The sequence below is a fragment of the Leptinotarsa decemlineata genome, unplaced genomic scaffold (assembly GCF_025532065.1).
Source record: "Leptinotarsa decemlineata unplaced genomic scaffold, Ldec_3_MD MMD2_tig00001393_RagTag_RagTag, whole genome shotgun sequence".
Classification (NCBI taxonomy): domain Eukaryota; kingdom Metazoa; phylum Arthropoda; class Insecta; order Coleoptera; family Chrysomelidae; genus Leptinotarsa; species Leptinotarsa decemlineata.
In genome coordinates, this window is record NW_027412562.1 from 1,375,592 (window position 1) to 1,401,914 (window position 26,323).

Here is a 26,323-nt window from a genome sequence, read left to right on the forward strand (position 1 = left end):
AGGACCTATCAAGTAATTATCAATTATTGCCGCCCATACATTTACAGAAAATTGATACTGATAATGCCTTTCACTAACTGCGTGCGGATTTTCGAGAGCCCAAACATGGTTGTTATGAAAGTTTGTGATAGTATTTCGGGAGAAGTTTGCCTCGTCCGTGAAGAGTACATATCTCAAATATTGAGCAAATGTTGGAGCTGAAGGCAGTACTCGATTAGGAAATCGCTCCTGGTAAATACGTCTTGCTTCGCGCGCATTGCCATCCGCAAGGCCATAAACAAAATGCATATCGGCTAAATGAGAATTATTGTTTAAATAATTCATTTTTTCAAAATAAGTGTTTTCTACTTCTCCTTACGGAAACTTCAACAAAGCGTCTAACTGTCACAAAATATGTAATCACCAAAACTACTCACAAACGTCAAATTTATTTCCAAAGCATTCTTGTGGAAAATGCAAAATATTCGTAATAACTTCAACATGCATCGATTATCAAATAATCGACTTGAAGTTTTCAAGTCCAAATATTTAGAAAACGGTTGCTTACAGCGACTAGTAACAAGAGTAGCTTATTTACGTAGATATGATAGAGGAATCGATTTTTTTACTGAAGAATGGGCTAGAAGTACGCCCAAAAAAGTTATGAATCTTTAAAAACGAAAAAGGCGTGTAGGTGGCGCCCCCTACAAGTAAGAGCAATAATAACATCAGGTTCGAATTCGACACCTCAAAAACCTCCTATTACCAAGTTCAGTATTTCAGTATTGGACAATTCTTATTAGAATATTGTGAGGAATCACCTCCTGAAGTTTGTCAAAGTACTTTTGAATCACCCTGTATACATAGCCTCTTCACAAGTTTCCCAAAATTACTCCAAATCAATGCTAAGAAAACCAATTGAAGAATGAAAACGATTAAAACACAAGTTATCTCAGAAATGGAAAATATAAACACCAATCACATGTGACTACTGACAATTATGACGAATGAACACAGTAGCCAACATAGGAAAAATACATGTGTCCAAATGAAATCCCCGTCCGATATGGCCTATCAACATTAATGAGGTGTGGCTACCCATCTGGTTATTTAATCCAACCAATGAGAACGGGACATGCTCACCACCAACGGATTGGAACTAAAGACCTATACCAATGATGTAGTATGTGTTTTGAGGACAACAAGAACATTATTTCCGTTGTCTCATTGCCTTTGATAATGACTACCGCAGTCGTAGACGAAACGTCACTTCTGAAAGCCTGAAGGTCACGACCAGTATACCCAATAATCAGCTTTCACAAAATTTCAAAGCCCAATTTTAAGTATAAGTACCATTTGCAGGAATCAACAGTTCTCGTTTCAGTTTGTGAATAAAAAAAAAATGTTTTTTCGCAAAGCCAGCGGTTGTGGGATTCTCGATTGTTTCCTTCGAATAAGAAAAGAATTTGAGAATCTACTCATAAACCACGTTGAACTCATCTATCTGATGATTCCAAAAATCATGCATTACAGAATAATATGAAAATATGAAACATTTGTCTAAGTTTTAATATATTCAAATTATCTGCATAAAGTAAGAAGGTGCAGTTGACTTTCGAAACGATATCGTTGATGACTTTTGAAAAAGGGAAAGGGGCCCAAATTTGATTCTTGTCGTATTCTAGGTTCGATCTGAAAGCGAACGGCCACTATAGGTTGATACTGAGACATTTTCAGAAAATACGAGGTGAAAAGTATTATTATGTTATAACTATAACCTACATTTTTCAATAATGTAAAAATATTAAATACATTCATGAATGAAAAGTGTAAGGTTAAGGAAACTCTCAACACAATAGAATTGGTTGTGAATGGAAAGGATAAGTGTAGAGCATTGATCATGAATCCACAACCAACGAAACTGTATTTATTCTCTTATTAAATTACACAAAACCAATTTCCCGATTAGACCAGTGGTGTCGTTTGTAACGGCACCTACCGTAAAAATTTCAGAAATCTTGATTAAATTGATTTAAACGTATACCAATTTCAAGCCAATTAGTGGATACTATTGAAAACGTAATTCTTTCGCAAAATTAATATCATTTGATGTCCAAAATTTATTTCCCAGTATTCCGCCAATTGAAACAATTGAACTAGTTGAGTGTCTCTTAGACAAAAACCACGTGAATCCACTGATAAAACAGGAAATTGTAGATTTACTCACCATTTATCTAACTCAAAATTATTTCCAGTTTGACGGAAAATTCTATTCATGCAATGAAGGACTAATAATGGAACCCTTTCAGTCCTTGCTGGCGGAAATTTTCATGGATAGCATAGAGTATGAAATCTATAATAATCAGTTAGCTAACAGTTTTTTGTACTGGTACAGATACGTAGATGATATCTAAGTATGTTTTACTGGTACGGATAGGCAATTAAGCAAGTTCATTGAATATGCCAATTCCATCCACCCGTCAATAAAATTCACCACTGAGAGGGAGGTAAATAATTCAATAAATTACCTTGACTTAACCACTACGAAAAATAACAATAAACATGAGTTTGCAATTTTTCACAAACCATCGTACTCAGACATTATCAAACATAATTCCTCCACATACCCTTACCAAGTTGCTGCATTCAATAGTATGCTTCACAGATTATTGAATATTCCACTGTCTGATAGGGAGTTCCAGAAAGAGCTGAATTTGATCAAACAAATCGCGGTTGATAACGGTTACAAAGTAGATATTATAAACGCCATTCTTACCAAAAAAACTTCAAAAGCAAGCCGTGGACTTGGTCTACCCATATTCAAGATGCGATAACGTCAGTTATAGGACATTGGCATATTTGGGTGAACCAACCAGGAATATTGCCCGTTTTTTGAAGAAAGAAGGCGTAAACGTAGCTTACAGAACGAATAATAATCTGAATAAATTTATTAAAAACAATGAAGACAAAACTTCGTTGTTGGATAGATCAGGAGTATATAAGCTGACTTGTGGCTCTTGTCCAAAACTGTATATGGGCCAAACTGGAAGAACATTTTCCCAAAGAATTAAAGAGCATAGAAGCAGTTTTATAAATAGAAAGACCAATTCCACATTTGCAAACCACCTATTAGCAGAAGGACATGAGTTCAATCAGGAATACGATGTGTTACATTCAGAAGAGAAGAGTTTGAAACTCAATCTTCTAGAATGTTTAGAAATCAATAGATTCAGGAATTCGGGTAATTTACTGAATGATCAATTAGAATTGAATAACTTTCCGTTACTGAATACTTTTTCAAATGTGGAAAATGGAACATGAGCTCAGGTAATTAAATTCATTACAAACATAGGTAAAAAATCAGGTACTTGAAATTGAAGTACCTCAAATTGTAGAATAAGGTATATATAGCATTCAATGTGTAGAATTAGTTATTGAGACCCACCCGTTGAAGCCATTGTATGTCGAAACACGTGTTGCGTTTTTGTAAAACTATCTAGTGAAAATCACAAAATAAAGTGTTTTTAGAATACGTCAGTTATGGATTTTCATCAAGTAACGGCCAATTCCATCATATAGTTTCAAAAAGGTTTTCATCCACAAATATATTTGATTATTTTGACTCTTTTCAGTATAGCCAATGAAAGCTTCCATATGTAGAAAAACATGCCCAAAAGATAACTTTCACAAGATTGTTTGCAAATATGAATTTACTTTCAATTTGTCTAGTGCCATAGGAACTAAGTTACCAAAAGTTATGAGACAGTTCGAAAAATTCAATGAATTCTCTCGACCCCTTTTAGTCTTTGATAGATAGTTGCTTTCACGATCTACACGTGATATTCCGTGCTATTTTCAGTGTTTCATATAAAAACTGTCTAAACACTGTCCATCAAACAAACAAAGTGAACCAAATAATGATAGATGCGTGATCACCACGCACATTTGAATCATAAAATTTACCCTAAACTCACCTTCTTATTGTCCCTGAATTTGAGCCACCCGGAAATGACGGTTTGGTCAGGGGATCCTGGAGTTTCCGTAAACAACTGGTCACCTTCCCCGTCGGAATCCGTGAGGTCGTCCCCGTGGTGACTCCTGATGCTCCTCGCCGGAGAGCTACAGCATGAATCGTTCAGCCTTCTCGTGAAAAGTGGCGAGTTATAGGCGCTTTCGGACATTGTTTGGCACTTTTTATTGAGTTTTTATGAGTTGTGAGATCGAGGACAGTAATTCGTTGTTTGGAGAATGTTAGTGTGTTGGCGAGTGTTAATGTGTCACATTTCTGAAACAAAAGAAAAATTTTTTGTAAAAATGGTGAAATCAGAAGCAAGGCAACTAAAAAACATGTGATGAATTCCCAGTGGAATCAAGAGTCCCTCAGGGTAGTGACCTAGGTCCACTGTTTTTTTTATTTATAAATGACCGTCCCGAACATGTGAAAGATGGAAAGGGTTACATGTTCGCAGATAATTCCTCAATTTTCATATCTCGCCCTAACAGAGGTAAACTAGTAGGTAAAACAAAAAACGTAATGAATCAATCCGACCAGTGTTGTCTGAAGAACAATATAATAATAAACTACTCGAAGACTTGTTATTCAATTCCACATATCGACTACGGAAAGAGCCATCAGTGGAAACCTCAATATAAACAGTTCATCAATCACATTTCAAAGTAGCTTCAAGTTTTTCGACGAAAACCTCAAATAAAAATTGTATACAGTCTTTGATCACTTCACAACTGAGACCGCTGACTCTCAGGAGATGTCTATAATATCCAATAATTTTTGGTATAGGGACACTTGGAAACAACAAAGACACATCCCTATATTCTCATTGAATTTATGTGAATCAAACTCAATTTTGATATCTAGAAAGATTCAAATTATTTGTGTGAAAACTATTTTCCGGTTTTTTTGCCACAGACAAAATTATTAGATTACTAGAATGCTTTGTACGGAACTGTTATTCCCAACTGAAGGATGAATTCTTTACACAAGATGAGGGACTAACAATGGCATCCCCACTTCTACCAGTTATAGCGAACATATATATGAAGTGGTTCGAAATTCTGACCATTAAAAAAGCCCACAAGAAGCCCCGAGTCTGGTTGAGATACGTTGACAACACCTTCATAATATGGAACCATGGGAATACTGAACTAGAAGCCTTCCTGAAACACCTCAACACCATAAGACCTTCCATCACTTTCACAATGTATGAGGGAGTCCACAACGAATTGCTATCCTTACGCTAGTTGCACACACCGATTTTGGACGGCCGACTTTGTACCGGTCGTCCAAATTCCAATAGTGAACCACCGGTAAGCATGTGTGCAAGGTCCCATTGCCACATGTGGGTCACTATTGGAATTTGGACGACCGGTATAAAATCGGCCGTCCAAAATCGGTGTGTGTGCAACTAGCGTTAGACGTGAGGAAAACCGACACTGAGTGGGATACGTCTGTATGCCGAAAACCCACTCACATGGGACAGTATCTAAACCACGAATCCAACTACCATCAGTCTACTAAAAGAGAAATCATCAAGCCTTTATCAGATCTTGCTTTCGGGCTCTGTAATATGAAGAAAGGTCTCGAGAAAGAACTATCCTTTCCGATAATCAGAGGATTATCGGAAAGGATAAAAAGAATTGGGTCCAAGTACAACATCAGAACCTGCTTCAGATACGGAAACACTACTTGTAGCAACCTCACGAAAATCATACCACCTAAGGGCAACCGCACACTACAGACTTTCTATTGGCCGATAGTTTAGTTGGATGCTTATTAGTATAGAATCGTAATGTGAGTCCGCACATCTAAGCGATTCTAGTCAGCCGATTGAATAATCAGAAACAAGTTGGATAGGCTTCCCAATTATGATTCGATTACAAAGTTGGACAACTTTGACAAACTTCAGGAGGTGATTCCTCACAATATTTTCAAATACTTTCTGAGTATTTGGACTTGAAAACTTCAAGTCGATTATTTGACAATCGATACATGTTGGAGTTATTACGAATATTTTGCATTTTTCACAAGAATGCTTTGGAAATAAATTTGACGTTTGTGAGTAGTTTTGGTAATTACATATTTTATGACATATTTTGTTGAAGTTTCCGTAAGTAGAAGTAGAAAACACTTATTTTGAAAAAAAGGATTATTTAAACAATAATGCTCATTTAGCCGATATGCATTTCGTTTATGGCCTTGTGGATGGCAATGCGCGCGAAGTAAGACGTATTTACCAGGAGCGATTTCCTAATCGAGTACTGCCTTCAGCTCCAACATTTGCTAGTCTCCACCGTCGTTTGGCAGAAACAGGTAGCTTTAAGAGGGCAGCTGATATTATTGGAAGACCACGAGCAGTCCGAACCTCAGAATTGGAAGAAGCTGTTTTGAACGCTCTCGAGGAGAATCCAGAAACAAGCACAAGAGTAATTGCTGAAGCTGTCAATTCTACTCAGTCCACAGTTTGGAGAATTATCCACGATCAACAGTTTTATCCATACCATATTCAAAGGGTACAAACTCTTTTGCCACCAGACTTTCCCCAATGCATTACTATGTGTCAATGGTTTTTGAGAAAATTGGCTGGAAATCCTCAATAGTTGAGATATGTACTCTTCACGGACGAGGCAAACTTCTCCCGAAATGCTATCACAAACTTTCATAACAACCATGTTTGGGCTTTCGAAAATCCGCACGCAGTTAGTGAAAGGCATTATCATTATCAATTTTCTGTAAATGTATGGGCGGCAATAATTGATAATTACTTGATAGGTCCTTCCTTTCTTCCACTCCGACTGAATGGCGCAACTTATAAACACTTTTTAGAAAATGAATTGCCGGGGCTACTTCAGAATGTACCATTAGAAATTCGTTCCCGCATGTGGTTTATGCATGATGGGGCTCCGGCCCATTTTAGCGTTGTAGCCAGGGAATTCCTCAACACAGTCTATCCGAATCGATGGATCGATAGGGGTGTAGAAGAACCTAACCAGGCGTGGGCACCAAGGTCCCCAGATCTAAACCCAATGGATTTTTATTTTTGGGGACATTTGAAGTCACTAGTTTATAAGACTCCAGTAGTGAACGAGGAAGATCTAAGAAACGAATAGTAGACGCCTGTGAAACAATAAGAAATACACCAATAATTTTTGAGCGGGTACGAGATTCAATGACTAGACGACTGACTGCCTGTATCTTCGCTGAAGGTGGACACTTCCAATAATTTATTTGAATACAATTTAGTTTCGTTTATTTTAGTTTATTCTACATATTCAAAATTGCCTGAAAAAAAAATTTGACATTTCTTGCAAATTTTATTAAAACAAATACTGATTATGCACCCTTGATACAAAAATAACTATTTCGCTTAAGGATGTCATAAAGGAACGTACCCAACGAGTGCGGAGAATCATACATCGGTAAAACTAAGAGGCCATTCGCATTGCTGAGCACAAGAAACACACACAGCGAGGAGAAACCATCAAATCAGGAATAGCAGAGCATGTTTGGACCCATCAACATAACATCGAATGGTCCCAAGCTGAGATCATACACAGCGAGAAACACTGGTTAGGAGGAGATTCAAAAAGTCGCATACATGTTGTCCAAGCCAAGCTAGCCAAGCTAGCGTAGAGATATGCAACATATTGTGGAAACCCCGGCAAACCGGTGAAGCGGAAAAAGGAAAGAGGAGATAAGTACATAAAAGTACTCGAATGACCTATAAATAGGAATTAGTCCAGTCATCCCCCGAAGACGATTGTTGATACTAACATCGAAACGTCGTGAAGTAACTTGGCTCGGAATCTCTTTATTTTCGTTTTATTTTTTGTTCAACTGTTCTATTTTTTTACTTTTATTTTATTCCACTGTCAGTTCATTTCACGGTTTTTTGCTTAATATGATTGTTACTTTTGGCTATTTTTAATTTGTATTCGTTCTGTTAGGGATTTCAAACCATTTTATATATTGTTAGACAATGGATGTCCGAACTAATGACATTCATTATTGTTTATTCTTCCATAAATTCAACATTGAAATATCGATATTCATTTAAATTTAAAAGGGTGTACTTCTCGTAAAGATTAATTTTTGGGAAAGTAAAGTTTTGGCTCGCTACTTTTCCATTTTCATACAAAACAGTGTGGAAATCTTCCAAAGAAAAAGAATTAAATTGATTACAAAATTAACTCTTCAAAAAGATGTTTACTCGAAGATCATGCAAAGAAGTAACTTTCAGACACAAACTGATAAAAAAACCCACTCAAAACAACTACCTTCGTAAGAACATTGAATTACACGAAAGAAAAATATAATTTCATATTATCAGAAGTAAAAGATTCTCACATATTTCAGCGCTCCATTGAAACTATTGATATTGATGCTACAATTTCAGAAAATAGACATTACTTTGGGAATTTTCCCAGTCATCGAGAATATTTTTTTTTTAAACCTTGAATATTCACGATAACTTTTCTGAAAAAAGGATGGTTGTTTGTGAAATTGAGAGATAATAATCGTATACGTTTTGTGGGAGGTATGTTTATGAAAATTCATTCTTGCAGAGCTCTGAGAAAGAATTTAATTAGATTCGAAACGTTGGCGGAAAGAAAATAGTTTTTTCAAGAAACAGTTGATAGTGTCACCCAACCTTTCCTCAGAAAAATTTATAGTTGAAGGAAAAATCCCTCTCTACACAATTGTATAGCAATTCTGTGAATCAGGATCAATTCCATAACGAATTTTTGAAATACAAAGAAAATAGAGATTTTTTTTATATTACCTATTCAATGTTCATATGAAAGTAGTAGTTTCTCTAGTATTTTTCTTTCGTGTAATTCATGATTTATATGAGAGTAACTGTTTTGAAATGGCTTTTTCTTTCAGTTTTGTGTCTGGAAGGTACTTCCTTACATGATCTACACATATTTGTGAAGAGTTCATTTTAAAATTAATTGCTTTCTTTTTTTCTTTGGAAGACTCACACATAAAGAAAAGATGAAGACAGCCAAAACTTTTCTTTCCTAAAAATCAATCTTCTTCAAAAATATACCCATTTTATTTCAAATTTTCAAAGTATTTGCAAGAAACAATTTTTTTTTTATTCAACTGAATTCTATATAAATTGAATACTATTTGTAAGCGTAATTCGACTGCAATCGTAAATTACGGATAAATTGATACCTCAGTCATAATTTCCAATGAAGGCAATTGGAATGATTATATGAAATAGCGCTTGGGAACTGATGAAAATATTTCTAATTTGCTTGTCTTTTGATGAATGTTATAATATCGTTTGTTTCCTGTTGTTCATTATACAGGCACATTGTTTTCTGAAGTTTATTTCCACTCTGTCTTGTTTTTCTCTTCCTTATGACTGATTGTCATGCGTATCCATGAAATAGTTTCACTGTGTAGAATAACAAAGAATTTGAAAAGTAACCTCACACAACCAAGATTTATGGAAATGAAATTTTCATCCTCCAAAGTGGAGTTAGCGATGAAAGAAAACAATATTTTCCAGTTTTAATATTGCGAACCTGGAAATTAAACCAAGAGTTGACAACTCAAAATATTTTAAATATTCAGAGTTTAGAATTAATTCGCCAAAATGCAAATCGTCGCAGGTTTTATATATACTGTGAAGATTAACCGTGCAATAATACAGACAGAAGTTATCTCGAAGAGGGAATATATAATTTCATACCTATTAATATACCGTTTTAATGACACCCCTTGGGAGGGGATTTTTGTTCGGAATTTGCATTTGCAAAGAAGTTACGGCAATACGGTAAAAGGTGCGAGAAATTTGATCTTTTCAACCAGTTGGGGAGGAAAATGTTATTTGTCCCTATAATTCTCTTACGGGGTACATTCCGTTTTCCATTCCATATTTGGCTAATTTCATTTTTCTCAAACTGCATGACTCTGCGGTAACATAGCTACAAAATCAAACAAGCTCTTACTACATTTGACAAGCTGTACCATATTTTATTTGAAGCACCACGACTATACAGCGTGGAAACGATATAATAATAATATTAGTACTTCTATTATATACCATTTCTACAAATAAAGCATCATATTTCATAAAATGTATCTAATATAATGAAAAAGAAAGTAATACAAATCATGAGTAGCATTTTACAAGTGTTGTTCGTGACGAAGAATTTCAAGAACGAGGTTCTAACGATGAACGAGAACGAGAATATTTCCTACATATTCACCAAACTCAAACAATTGTTCATGCAGATGCAGTGGCACGGGAAATACAGTCCACATATTGTTATATTGTTACTCAGTATAATTGTGGTGTATCAAAAAAGTCGAACATTTTGCCCACAATTGCGACTGGCTTCTTTCAAAGGCAAACTTTATTTTCTTGTTCGTTCTTTCAATCAGACAAATTGAAAAAACTGAGTATTGCTAAGAAAATCTTGTTAATTCAATAATAAATCGGCTGTGAATTGCATCTTTTCATTACATCACTGATAGAGAATCAGAAATTATGGGGGCGAGAATGTTGTTTCAGATTTGAAGTCCACTCATTAAAATCTTAGTACATCGCTTCCAAACCTCATTCAAAGGAGAGCACTCTCCATGTTATTGGATAAACAGCTTCAAAGCCGTTAAGGCACTTCAGATTAGTTTGTAACGATGTATTTATCCCAACAGTTTCGGTCCGTTAATATCAAATTAATCCTCCCATATTGAATAAAAATGGAGTTTCCTCGGAAATTTCGGTTCTGAACTTTGAAATATCTCTAAAACTATTAAATGTACAAAACATATACTCGTTTCGTGAAGAGGAAGATGGATATTCATTTTTTTTTTATATCAACGGCATCAACAGCTTCGGTCATCAGCCTCGTGTCCGGGTAAGCAATGTTGATAACTCAACGAGCCACCTGGGGAGAATCATGGTTTTATACAGTCCGCCGGTCATGTAAACGTTCCAGAATAATCCCATCTTAAAGAATTATAAATGGATAAAATTGAGGTACCTACCGAAGAGAAAGTGGTAAACGTTTTTTTGAGTCAACTTCAAACTGTAATATATCAGTTGACACTTCTTCAATTCAATCGAAATGAGCGCCATTTTATTCAGTTTCACACGTTCCACAAGTAGATCAATTCCGTCAGCATGAAATTTGTGTGCTCTGGATTCGACAAAGTCGATGAAGGCCGTTTATGTCTGGTCCTAATTGGCGAAGGTTCTACCGGTGATAAAGTTATCGAAGTGCTTGAAATAGTGGTAGCCGATAGGCGAGAGGTCTGAGGAGTATGGTGGTTGAGGCAGAATTTTTTCAAAATAGCTTATTGAATCTGGCCCATAAGGAGTTTCTCCCTGATTGAAGAAGATAATATCAGGATTTAAACTTGTTTTTGTGAATAATTTTCAACATGGAGCAGGATCTTTCTAATAAACCCGAAAACTATGAGAGATACGAAGATGGTCAAATTCAATCAAAGTTGCGCATTTACCTGACTAACAACATGCCATTGAGAAAGTTCAGAAATTCTGAGTATATCCGAAGATATCCGGAAAAAACAGAAATTTCGGTTTATGGTTTTTATTTTTTTCTGGCTTTATTTTCCGAAGAATTCGTAAATGAATTGCACTTCCATTGTGCCACTTTTTCCCTGCTACGTAATGGTGTTTTAGATTTGCTATCTGACGTTTCGTCTTCCGGCCACCACCATCAACTTTATTTTTTCTTATGGGCGCTACATTGGATTCTTTCTGTTTTGAATAGAACCAGTTTTACCTTTCCAATGTTGTACCATAAGTTATTCTTTTCTGAAAAATTGGAGAAATTGAAACAAAATAATTCTAATTATAATTGGCTTTGAATTTGAAGTTTCTAAATTTAACTTTCAATTTGTTACACTCAATGACATTTTGTTATCGTACAAGTCATTGAATTTTTGGCGAAAAATGGTTTTCACGAATGAAAAAAAAAACATGATACAAATTCATTACAAATACATTAGCAAAAATGTTAGGACATCGTAAATGTTTTTAAACTTGTATCCCGAAAGACGAAAACCACATCTAACTATGTTCAAGTTATTGGATCAAAATTTCACCGAGTTTGGTTCATTTGAAAAACCGAAGAAAAAATATTGAGACAGAATGGACCAGGAAACTAAAAAAAATTGATAAATGAGGTATGTATGAGTTGAGTTAGACATTGTGTCCTTTTCGATAAAAATTAATAATTTGCAGATAAACATGAGCCCGGGGAAAGCTACCCGTCAAATTTCCTGTTCTCATGGAAAATGTAATTTGGCAGATGAAAGCACTTTCACAAATTTTGTGATATTCAACCGAAACAACGAACACATTTTGAGCATGAACAACCCCAGGCAGTTCCAAGAAATTCGACCTCGAGTGCGATTTAGTATTAACGTATGGGCAGGAATTTACAAAGATAGAATTTTGGGTCCTCATTTATTTGACGAAATTCTGAATAGAAAAACCTATCACCAGCTTTTAATGTCGATTCTTGAAGACTTTTTTGATGATCTATCTTTTAATAACTATAACATCTGGTTTCAACATGATGATGCATCACCGAATACTACCAGACGATTATCTAATTACCTGACTGAAAGGTTTGGTGATGAATGAATAGAGAATAATGGGCCGGTGAGGTGGCCAGCAAGGTCTCCAGACTTGAGTGTTATGGAAATATTCTTATGAGATACACTGAAAAATAGAGTTTATGGTCGGAGGAAATACCCAAATATTGAGGACCTTCAACACAGCATTGTTAGAGAGTTCGGAAGATTGAGGAGGAGGGAAATGAATCGTGCAGTGATCATATATATGAAGAAGAAGGGCACACATGTGTTATCATGAACAAGGCCAGCATTTTGAGCATTTGCTGTGATTTATTTTTGTCTTTACATTTTAGTTAACTACTATTTATGATGCACTGTTTGGAACCTTTGGTGTAGTAATGAATATTACTGGAGTTTTTTCCCCAACACCAAATCGATATTTTCAACACCTCGACACGTGTTTCGATCACCAAGTGATCATCTTCAAAGAGGCAGATTAAAACTAGAAACTAATGCGAGCTAATCCTATTTATGCTATATAGGTAACCCATCCAGGTAAACCATCCAGGCGTACAAACCATACAGGTATACCAACCTAAATTAATTTTACAAATTTGCCTTATCTATTATTTTACAATATATGTTTATATAAAACAATTTTCAGCTATATAAAAATTAATTTCACAATATTGCCTATCCAAATTCATGTGTCCTTATGTAGTGATCAAGTAAACCCAACAACATTATTTTATTTTATTTGAACGTGCTATATAGTATGCTCTTTGGTAAAGGTCCGTCATCGTTATTCATAATATTATTGTGTTTACTTATTTCTACACTCTCATAGGCATCTAGTTGCCGGTTCTTGTTAACTCGTCTAACTAATCTTAATGAACTGAAGTCTATGGTTTTGTTGCAAAATATGATGGGCGACTGCTGATTTTTCAGGTGTTCCGTATTTTAAGTGTGCTATGTGTTCCTTATATCTTACTTTAATAGACCTTTTTGTCTGTCCATAATATTTTGCATCGCAGTCCTTACGTTCAATTTCGTAAATTCCAGACTTTTCCGAATTCTCGACTTCGTCTTTTGGACTTCCCAAAAGGCTCTGTAGTGTATGACTTGTTTTAAAAACCACCTTCATACCTAGTTCCTTGAAAATCTTTCCAAAGTTCCTCGTATATTGGTGGTATGGAACTGAGATATATTCATCTTGGTTTTTGTCTTTGTCTTTTGTTTTGTCTTTCAGAAAGGACAAAAACCAAAATAAATACATCTCAGTTACATACCACCAATGTACGAGAAACTTTGGAAAGATTTTCAAGGAACTAGGTATGAAGGTGGTTTTTGAAACAAGTCATACACAACAGAGCCTTTTGGGAAGTCCAAAAGACAAAGTCGAGAATTCGGAAAAGTCTGGAATTTACAAAATTGAATGTAAGGACTGCGATGCAAAATATTATGGTCAGACAAAAAGATATATTGAAGTAAGATATAAGGAACACATAGCACACTTGAAATATGGAATACCTGAAAAATCAGCAGTCGCTCATCATATTCAGTTCATTAAGATTAGTTAGACGAGTTAACAACAACAGGCAACTAGATGCCTATGGGAGTGTAGAAATAAGTAAACACAATGATATTATGAATAACGATGACGGACTTATACAAAAGAGCATACTATATATATGTTGTTGGGTGTACTGATTACTACATAAGGACACATTGCAAAAATAAATTTGGATAGGCAATATTGTGAAATTAATTTTTATATAGCTGAAAATTGTTTTATATAAACATATATTGTAAAATAATAGATAAGGCAAAATTGTAAAATTAATTTAGGTTGGTATACCTGTATGGTTGGTACGCCTGGATGGTTTACCTGTATGGGTTACCTATATAACATAAATAGGATTAGCTCGCATTAGTTTCTAGTTTTAATTTTCCTGTTTGAAGATGATCAATTGGTGATCGAAACACGTGTCGAGGTGTTGAAAATAACGATTTGGTGTTGGGGAAAAACTCCAGTGATATCAATTACTATTATTTGTTCAAAGTTCTATTCTCATTGACAAGGACCCAATGTGTAATTTACCTCATTCATCAAATTTTCATTGTTGATTCTGTCGTTGTATTTTTTCATTGGCTCTTCAAACGAACCAAACTCGGTGATATTTCGAATCAATAACTTGAACATAGTTCGATGTGGTTTTTGTCTTTCGGGATACAAGTTTGAATACATTTCCGATGTCCTAACACTGTTTCTCAACTTCTGAGAGTTGTCGTTCGTATGAGGGCGACAACTGATTACCGGAAAAACAGATTTTAAACAGATAACAAAATGTCATCGAGTGTAATAAATTGAAAGTCAAATTTAGAATACATTGTTTTTAATATCTTCAATTTTTCGAAAAAAAATGATAACTTATGATACATCCTTGGAAAGGTAAAATATGGTTCTATTCAAAACAGAAAGAATATAATGTAGCGCCCATAAGAAAAAATAAAGTGATTGTGGTGGCCAGACGACGAAACGTCGAATTGCAAATCTGAAAACACCATTATATAGCAGGGAAAAAGTGTCACTGTGGAAGTGCAATTTATTTTCGAATCCTTCGAAAAATAAAGTCAGAAAAAAATAAAGCCAGAAAAAAATAAAAACCGTTTTTCGAAGTTTCTGTTTTCTCCAGACATCTCCGAATATACCCGGAATTCCAGATGTTTCTCAACGGCATATTGTTAGTCAGCAACTTAGTCCCTTTTTAACCATATTCGTATCTCTCATTGTTTTCGTGATCCCAATGGTGAGGATCGAATTTGTAACACCTTGAATGTTCATCGAATCTGATATTTGAGTCAAATATGATACTTAGACTTTCAACTCAAATAACCTTCTCGAAAAAATCTTAGACACACTGCTGTTTCGGTTGAATTTTTCCTGTTCCGATTGGAGATAATACCGCGAAACCGGTCTCTAGGTGATCGACTCGATTTATTTCAGCATGGTCTGCTGTTAAATGAACAAGAAACTAACCTATGTAATGCATCATGCATAACTGCCTGTCAGATATCATTCAATGTCCAGCGTGGTATTAACCGGGAAGTAGTTAACGAGAATCCACTGTGTAGGAACGTTGTGGGATATGAATATAACGAGATTCCATTCCGTAATATTTATTTTCTTATCACTTAATTTTTTATATTTTTGATAAAGTTATAATTGATAATGTTAATAAACGCTTCTATTATCATCACTCGAAACACCGTGCTAAGTAACGCCGTGAATCATTGAAATTTCTCGTATATTTCTCACATGAACTTAGACAACTTTGAAATATTAATCTGACTTCGGAAGTACGGAGATAGCAAAAAATTGACTCACGTTTCCTTCACCGTCAAGTTTTCTTCAATTCAGCCTTTTTCAGGATGAGGCTGACCGAGCCGACCTCAGAATACAATAACTCCGCAAGTTATTATTAAAAACTTCGGAGAAGTTCTACTGGTGAAGAAGTTGTCTGAATAGACCCCAAGTGGGGATTTTTGTCGAAAACTTTTCGATGAGGAAGGAAAAGAAAATCGAGGTGATATAACAATGACTATCATAACTTCGCAAAAGAGAATTTTGCACATATTACAATGGGAAAATTATGTAATGCACTCCCAGATATCTATAAAACTCGTATGGGAATTTCATCAATTTGGACTTCCATTGTCTTATATGATATAAATTGATTTGAAATTCTCGAAAGAATCTGTAAAAAATTGAAAAGATCAACTGAAAACATTTTTTTGAGCAAAAAACTGAAATTACAATGAAATAAAATACAAGCAACACCTAAAAAAACTATTAACACTAGCTGAAAAATCAAAAATATCATTAACAAGAAATGAAAATTAAGAATATAAAATTAAAATATCCCAAACCAAGTTACTCCACGACGTTTCGATTGTTAATATCCGCAATCGTCTTCAAGTGATAACTGAACTCATTCCTTCTAGACCTGACTATGTATAGATCATTCAACTACTTTCACTTATCCCTTTTTCCCTCTTCGCTTCATTGATTTTTGGCGGGAGCTGACCATTTGGCGGGATTTGGTCCTGTTTCGCTTGATTAGAGGTTTCCATATGTTACGTATCTCTACGCTATCTTGGCTAAATGCCTTGTCGAACAACACATACGCGGTTTCTTTGAATTTTCTCCTAAACCAGTGGATGATTTCAGCCTGAGCCCACTTGATGTTATATTGATGAGTCCAAACATGCTCTGCTATTCCGGATTTCCTGGTTTCTCTTCGCTGTGTGTGTTTCTTGTGCTCGGTAATACAAATTTTCAATGGCCTCTTAGTTTCACCAATGTATGATTCTCCGCACTCGCAGGGTGTCCGGTAAATGCAATTCTTGGAATTACAGTCCGCGTTTGGTGGCCTAGTTTTTGTGAGACTGCTACTGATAGTGTTCTCAGATCTGAAGCAGGTTCTGATGTTATACTTGGACCCAATCCTTCATATCTTTTCCGACAATCCTATGATGTAGGGAACTACAAATACTGGTTGTGGCGGCTTCTATTTCTTGTGGAGCCCTTGCTGTCTTCTAGCTAAAACCTGTTCCACCATCACTTTGGAGTAACCATTCCGTTGAAAGTCATTTTTGATGATGCCCAGTTCCTTTTCGAGAATTTCCCTTGTAAAAGCAGAGCCCGAAAGCACGGTCTAGTAGAGTCTCGATGATTCTTCTCTTAGTCGATTGATGGTGATTCGATTCCTGGTTCAGATTCCGTGTGAGTGGGTTATCGATATACAGATGTTTCCCGTTTAGTGTCGGTCCTCTTCACCAATACGTTTGAGAATGGCAATTCGTTGTGGACCTACTTCTCCATTGTGAAAGTAATGAAAGGGCTTACGTTTTTAATGTGCTCCGGGAAAGTGTCTAGTTATGCATTTCCATGGTTCCATATTTTGAAGGTGTCGTCAACGTATCTCAACCAGACTCGGGGTTTCTTGTGGGCTTCTTTATCTTGTATTATTAGTTACATTTTTTGATTTTTTGCTTGTTTCTTTTAATGCATTTCATTGTAATTTCAGTTTTTTTGCTTGATATGATTGTTATTTTTCGGCTAATCAATTTCAAATCAATTTATATCATATTAGACAATGGAAGTCCAAACTAATGAAATGCACCACGAAACCTTGTCAATCACCTTCAAACAAAAGTTGGATATGTTTTTTTATTTCTCAGAACTGTTTGAGATTAAAATATAGCTTTTCAACCATCACTAAAGCGGCAAAAGATTCGGAAAGTAATCACACAACAATTTATTCAGAAAAATTATAAGTGATGAGTATTCGTCATTCCAGAATCCATAGCAAGTGGACCTTTGGAAATGTTGAACACGTCAAATTAAATTTTGGTACTAGTTTTGATTAAATTTAGTATTAGATTTTCCAATCATCCATTGGATTTTCGTGAAATTCCACTGTTTCATTATCGGTTTGGCCACCAACATTGTCAACCACCTTCAAACAAAAGTCGGATATGTTTTTCATTTCTCGTAAATGTTTGAGATTTGAATATAGGTTTTCCACCATCACTAAAGCGGCAAAAGATTCGAAAAGTAATCACACAACAATTTATTCCAAAAAATTATAAGTGATGAGTATTCGTCATTCCAGAATCCATAGCAAGTGGACCTTTGGAAATGTTGAACTCATCAAATTGAATTTTTTTTATGTACTATTCGAATTGGCTAATATTCTGTCATATGTATGAAGAAGATATGCTATGAGGGTTTTAGGACCAAAATGGCCATTTTTCCATGAGAATGTCTATGAGAAAAAAGCAGGTCCAACATGTGGATTTTATCACTAGATTTCTGAAAAAGTTACGCTTTCTCCAAAAAGTCACCAAAAAGTCACCAAAAAGTCATTTGATTCGCCTAAATAGTAAGTAGATTATTCCACAAAGCTACTTCATTGTCTTGCTGATTCCTATCCAACTTATCAATTTCGTCACTAGAATGATTGAAAAGGTACTCGTTTTGATTAATTTTTGTACTAGATTTTCCAATCATCCATTTCATTTTCGTGAAATTCCACTTATTTTTTATCGGTTTGGTCCCAAATTCATCGGTAAATGTAATTATTTTTAGAAAAATCTAGTGACAAAATTGACAAGATTTCAATGAATTCACCAATGGAATTTGATGAAATTTTAGTAAATACAAAGCATTTCTGGAATCTCTAGTAACACAATCAACAGGATTCCAATAAATTTCTTGAGAAAATCGATAGAAACTCAATAATATATCAGTAAAAATAACGAATTATTAACATGATTTCAAATAATCTGGTGACGATATTTCAGGGCATAGGATTAATTTTAGGTGAATCTAGTAACGAATTTATCAGACACTGAAAATCTTTTCGATTGATCTAATAACGAAATCGACACGTTTGATTCGGTTATTACTACATGAATCATTGTGAAAACTCAGTGATTTTTCCGGGAAATATAATAACTTTTTGGTCAAATCCAGTCAAATCCAATAGCAAAAATGTTGTAATTGTTTTGTAACTCCAGTGATAAAATCAGTATGTTAGAGCTATCATGAAAATAACCAAGGATCATGGAACTCAGTCTGAATAAATCATCACCATAATAAATACTAACCTTATTTTAAAAATTGACAGATCTTCCACCAGGACTGACACCAAAATGGCGGCAAATTTGAAAAATAATCATAATTGAGAAACTCATTATTATTAATAACAACAGTATTTGTCATTGCATAATAGAATTTGCTCCAAAAAATAGTAAGATGATTATTTTAATTGTCACAGGAAGTAACAAAATTGTATAAATTGTAAATGTGTATCAGAATAACTTTTTTCACCAGTGAATCATGTAACAAGCGGGTTCAAAGTTTATTATTTTCATCTAAGTGGCAAATAAATACAGACGATGTTGAGTCATTCTTTTATGTATCTCTGGCGCGATAATTCCAAGTTTGCGATAATAAAGTGGATTGTATGGTGTGAAGGACATATGAAATGTGCATGAATTGCTAACGTATCAATTTGATAAGGATTAATATCGTATTCGTTCGAATGAATTTCCGAACACCACGGTATATATGAACATTCTGAACATAATAAGCTATCCTTGAAAGATAGACATATGCCATTGCGTAGGCCTCTCAAAAATTAACAATATGTCGTGTGAATCAGAAGCGGAGAAAAACATTTCCCATGTAAGGTTCAGTTCATAGTACAATAATGCATCAAGGTCATTCACTGGGATTGATTTTTTTCTGAGACCATTGAGAAACACTTCAGCTATTTTAAAATTTCTACCAACCTATCACAATTGAATTCCCATTCTCCACAGGCAAATTTCTCGCCAGTTGAACAATACAATATTCATACATAGGCCACAGTCATAAGGAATACATCATTCTGAGAAGTCTGAGTAAGCCTCATGGAATTGCTCCGTTCCCCATAAGCCACACATCAAAGATTAAAACTAAATGTTTCATAGCTTCCTTTTTGCATCTTCCCTGTAATGAATATTTCAAAACGACACGAACTTGCAGGCAAACAGGTAAACCGATAAAGTTCCTAACACTTTTATTATTCACAACACAGAGTCTCTCTACCGCAATACACGCAATGTTATAGTCCACTGTATTGGTTTTATATCTCCCTGAATCCTTCATGAATTGGTCTCACTGATAGCGATTTTTCATCGTTTCAAAGTGCGGCTGAAGTCGCTTGTTGAAGAGCAAAAGGGTTTGATGCAGTTTGCTGACTCGTGGGATATGACAAATGCAGGATGCTTTTGAATTTATCAACATGGAAATTGCTTCGTGAAGTCTTTTGAAACCACTTTTGGGGTTAGCAGAGCCAAAACAATGATTGTAGATTTATTCATTCTCTGGAAACGTTTCCAAGTGAACTGGAAAAAATTCGTTCGGAAAATTTCCTTCAGTTCCGCAGTCACGCGACTGATATACAGTATGGAAACTAGAGAAATGATCAGTGAACTAGGACCGATTACAGAATGTAAGATTTCGCAGTTGGTAGTCAATTTGTCGAAACCAATTCCTGGGAACTACGGCCAACAAGCCCAGAAGAGAGCACAATGCCCATATACTGAAATTTGGGAAAACGTAGGAACAGTGCTGTTGTAGATTGTGGAAAGTTTCAAAATTTCTGAGTAATAATTCAAAAATTCAAGAAACATAAGTGCATTCAGCTCATTTCTGAGTAGGTCATTCATTGAGTTCCATGTTTATTATTTACTTTCGTGGCAAATGGCAGATCTAACACATTGACTTTGTCAATAGACATCCAAAACAATTAAAAAATTTTTGCAAAAAGTAATTGGATTTGACCAGAAAGACATTATATTCCTCCAAAAGTCACTGGATTTTTCCCATGAATCATGTAGTGGTAGGTTCAGAATCAACGTGTCGATTTCGTTATCAGATTCTCTGAGAAGATATTCAGTTTCTGGTAATTTCGTTACTAGATTCATCCAAAATTCATCCTATGCACTGAAATTTCATTCGATTTCTCTCGATTCCGTCACCAGATTTTTCGAAATCATAATACCGTAGAACGGGTCTAAATTGGAAATGAGGGGATATTTTAGAACTCATAACCTGTAGCTTCATCTGGCAAATCTGTTTACACACAACACAATCCCGCGTGAACTACACTGTAATTGTAGAGTGCAGAACCTTACTTATCAAACAGCAGATGATTTTAGTATTCGTAAGAGCGTGGTTGTAGTCTATTGTGCATTGAGAGCGAGGCGGGAAATCAATCAATATTTGAGCCTGTCGAACTTTCAGTGCTAGTGCATCGTAGGTGAGACTTGTAGCAGGTAAGTTTTGGGTAAAAATTTGTGTGGATGTTAGTACTATTGTGCAATAAATTTATGAAAATTAAGCTGCCCCAAATTTTTTTACGGACCTTTATGAAGGTCGGGGCTATTCTGGACGAATTTATTTTATCATTCCAAAATATCCCTGGTCTTCTAAAATATCCCCATTTTCTGAAATGCTACCTACCTTTTAGTGTGAGTAAATTTACATTTTTTTTGTTTCCAGAGAATATGGTTCGCAATTATAGAAAGACCATGAGCCAGTCGCGTAACGGAAAAAACTAAACTCCATATAAAATTTAAACTAATGAAGCTATGGAAAATGCTATAAGAGCCGTACAAAGTAAGACCGACTAGATGACCCACACTAGATGACCCGGCAAAAAATTTCAAAGTACCTAGGTCTACCTTGGCATTGAGGATAAAAAAGAAGAGCATGTACCCGACAGTAGGAAGGCCCTATCTCTTATCTGTCGAAGAAGAAAGGGTGCTAATTGAACACTTGCAGAAGGTGGCTTCCTGGGGCTTTCCGTTTGATTTACTCGACTTAAGATTGTTGGTTGAATCGTATCTTTATAAAAAGGGTCTGAATGAGAGCAGACTGAAGAATAATTTGCCCAGTCCAGATTGGGCTTCCAATTTTATCAAAAGAACGAAATATCTAATCGTAACAATTACCCAAAAAAGGTCGATGAAAACACTAATTTTTCCTCCACAAAAAATGACTTTCGTTGAATATCTAATCGCCTTTCAGCAAATATATCCACCAAGAGGGCAATGATGAATAGACAAAAATTAGACGTTTTTTTCGACAACGCTAGGGAAGCTTTTACCACTACAGATCCATCTCTAATAATTGATTTTGATGAGACTAATTTGACGGATAACATAGGAGCAAAAAAAATCATTTTCAAAAAGGGAACAAAACACCCGGAAAAGGTGGTAAATTCGACTGGTAGATATAATTATCTTTATTCTGTTTGTGATTTACTTTTAGTTCATGAGAGGTAATATTTTACTTAGAAGCCAGAGTGAAATTGAGGTTTTTATATTTTTGTACCTATTAAAAACAATCAAACTCGTTGATTGTGTTGTTTTTTCCTTATATTCTGTAATAGATGTCCAAAATTGTCGTTAGCGTACCTATGAATGGAAAAATACGTATATTTTTCTTCCAATTTAGCCCCCACATACGATATAACTATAATTTATGCGATATTCTTACCGATGGGGCTATCTTAGACGGGCCTAAAAAATTTTCTTAGGTCCCCTGTAAGAAAGGTGACCTTTCTGTCATAGGATAATATTTGGTTGAATATAAACACATCCAAACCGATTATCAAAATAAATTATTTCCAAATACTTTTTTTTATAAATAGAAAATAATGCAAAAAAATTCTAGGATAGCCCCGTTCTACGGTAACCTTGTTACTAGATTCATCAATAATTCGTTATTTTCACTGGAATTTAACTGAGTTTCTATTGATTTTTTCAAAAGATTCATTGGAATCCTGTTGATTCTCTTACTAGAGATTCCAGAAATTCATTGTATTCACTGGAATTTCATCGAATTCCTATTGATTCCATTACTAGATTCGTTAAAGTCTTGTTGACTTTGTCACTAGATTTATTGAATATGACAAACATCTTTTTATCGACCTTTTTTTGGGTAATGGTTACCTTCCACAATCTGAAAAAATATAAAAATTGAATGTGTATGAGAGAATTACAATAACATCCCTTCGTTCGGATACTAATATCAAAATACTTCCAGCTGATAAAGGTAATGCCACAGTGATAATGGATACCCTCGATTATGAAAATAAATTATCTCAGTTGATTTCGAACACAACATACCGAACACATAATATAACAAAAAACGTTTACAAAAAACTAAAGGATGATCCAACAAAATCAATTGAACAAAAAATTTACAGAACATTGGCTAAATATAAAGACATGCTAACCAAAACAGAACGCACTCAACTAATTTCTCATTTTAGTAAACCTCCTCATTTCTATGGTTTACCAAAAATACATAAACCTAATATTCCTTTAAGACCAATTGTAAGTTCCATTGCATCTCCCTGTCAGAAATTAGCAAGATACCTTTTGGAAATTTTGAAACCAATTTCAGGAAACAGTAATAGTTTCCTAAAAAATACAACCCATTTCATAGATAAACTCAAAGACATAACACTCAGTGATGGTGATGTTCTGATGAGTTTTGATGTTGAAAGTCTTTTCACGAATGTTCCTGTTGATAAAACTCTTCAAATTGTCAAATCCAGGTTGGAAAATGACTCAACTTTGAAACATCGAACGAAGTTGGATGTTAATTCTATATTAGAATTTTTAAAATTATGTATAGACAAAACCTATTTTCAATATAGAGATGATTTCTATCAACAAGAATTTGGCATAGCTATGGGTTCCCCTTCATCTCCCATCTTAAGTAACATATATATGGAGTATTTTGAAGAATCTTTTGTTGAAACTTATCAGAATGGTCCCAAAGTTTGGTGGAGATACGTTGACGATATTTTTGCTATTTGGAATAGAAACAACGATGACCTGAATACTTTTTTGAATTATATCAACGAGCGGGAGCCGACAATGAAATTCACAATAGAGATTGAACAAGATGGTCGACTCCCTTTTCTTGATGTAATGTTGGAGAAGTCATCAGATCAACTTGATACAAATGTTTATCGGAAGAAAACACATACAAATAGATATCTCCACTATACATCAAATCATCATGCGAGTGTTAAAAAAGGTATAATAAATTGCCTTTACAAAAGAGCTAAAATGATATGCAACTCAACTGAAAATCTCAATAAAGAAATATCATTAATTAAATCTGTTTTGAAAGATAACGCTTATCCAGATTCTTTCATAAATTCAACGATAAATTCAATAGAAAATAAAGAGTCAATTGAAAACCAAACGAACATACAAACAGCTTCACAAATTCAACAACATCCAACTCAACAATTACCGACTCAACATCCAACGATACCTTTTACAACTAACGTTATACCTTACATTCCAAGACTATCTGAAAAAATAAGACGACTTGGAAATAGATATGATGTTAGAACTACTTTCAGAACAAAAAATACACTAAGATCTATACTCACACATACAAAACCCAACAACACTGAAGAAAAAACAAAAAATTGTATTTATAAAATACCTTGTTCTTGTGGTAAAAGTTACATTGGTGAAACCTCAAGACCATTGAAAGTGCGTGGGAATGAACATCGAGATTATATAAAAAATAGACAATTGACAGGATCAAAATTATCAGAACACATTTTAAAATCAGACGGTGAACATCGGGTGGAATGGAATAGGACAAGAAAGATTACCAATGAGCCTCATTCTAAGAGACGTAAGCTAAAAGAATCAGCGTATATTCTCATGTCTGGAGAGAATTGTATCTCGAATAGCTCCTTAGAAATAGATCGTACTTGGCTACCCATCTTGAAGAAAACTTTGGATAGTGGCGAAATGGCAACAAACTGATATCGGAGAGTACCTTGTATTACATCGAATATTTCAGTTGTCAATCAACAACATTGACATAATTTCATATTTCAAAACTTCTTTGACATCTGTCGAAGAAGTAAAGAAATAAGCTCTCAAAAAAGGAATAACTGCATATTTATTCGAATTTTTATCCATTTCTGAAGACGGAGGCAGATTTTGGCCTCCGAAACGTAAAGATAAGTATAATTTCTTAATATTTTTTTGATAGGCAAAATTGTGAAATACGACAAGTTACTGATAAATAGAAGATTTTTCTTTGTGAAAAATACTTTGATTTTTACGCAGTAACTTATCGGGGTAAACTAAAAAGTTTGCCCTTCTACACTTGTATAAAGTTCTCCATTACAATTTTTATATTTTTTCAGATTGTGGAAGGTAACCATTACCCAAAAAAAGGTCGATAAAAACTGATTTTTTCTTCCACAAAAAATGACTTTCGTTGAATACAAACATCTTGTTACTTAGATATCACAGAAGTTCTATCCTAACACCAAACCGTTATTTTCAGCATCTCGAAACGTGTTTCATTCACCAAGTGGTGAAGTAAAGTGAAACAGTTCATTCTTTCTCTTGGAGATGATCACTTGGTGATTGAAACACGTGCTGAGGTGTTGAAAATAACGGTTTGGTGTTAAGATAGAACTCTAGTGCTAATCCTTACTACAACAAAGGTTCCAAACAGTGCATTTTATTACATAGTTTATTAATTAAAACATAACATTAGAATTAACAGTTCAACAATAACTTCTCAAAACGCTCAAAGGTACGAACTCGTTCCCTTCTTTTCATGAAAGAGTATTCATGCATCTCCACTCCCAAGCGATTCTGGTGAAATTGTGACACGTGTGAATCATTGTTTACGTGTCAGTATAAGAATGTCTGCAGGATGCTGTATAATGTCCGCTGTAAGTAGACCCACAGTCATTCGAAAGTGCATATAGATTATAAGGACAAGGAGTCTAATCCATCTAGAGGAAATTATATGGCAACATTCAACTTTTCTCTAAGTCTTTCTGTCCTGAGACTTTGTGCACTTTCCTTCTCCTCTGCAACTCGAATACGTCGGTTTTTCATGTTGAACCAAAGTTTCCTCTCTTGTGAAGAGAAGCAAGCATTGTGACAGACACAATTGGCCAGTTCTTTGTGGTATGGAGAGTGACACATTCCAGAAAAGATCGAAGGTTACAGATAAGTGTCCACAGTGTTCGCATTTCATCATGGATTTCAATTAACCAACGAAATAAGCTACATTTTCAGAGTTACATGCACTCAAACAAATCAGCCACGACTCTCGTGCTCTTCCACTGCCGCTCA

General features: G+C 34.9%; 1 protein-coding gene across 1 annotated transcript in view; it reads right to left on the reverse strand.

The window, feature by feature from the left end:
• LOC141482555 (uncharacterized) overlaps window positions 1-26,323 on the reverse strand; it is a 167,825-nt gene that overhangs the window by 128,268 nt on the left and 13,234 nt on the right. Inside the window, exon 2 of the mRNA XM_074176047.1 lies at window positions 3,954-4,264. Coding sequence (XP_074032148.1) covers window positions 3,954-4,160 — 207 coding nt within the window. The 5' untranslated portion in view covers window positions 4,161-4,264. The remainder of the gene's footprint in view (window positions 1-3,953; window positions 4,265-26,323) is intronic.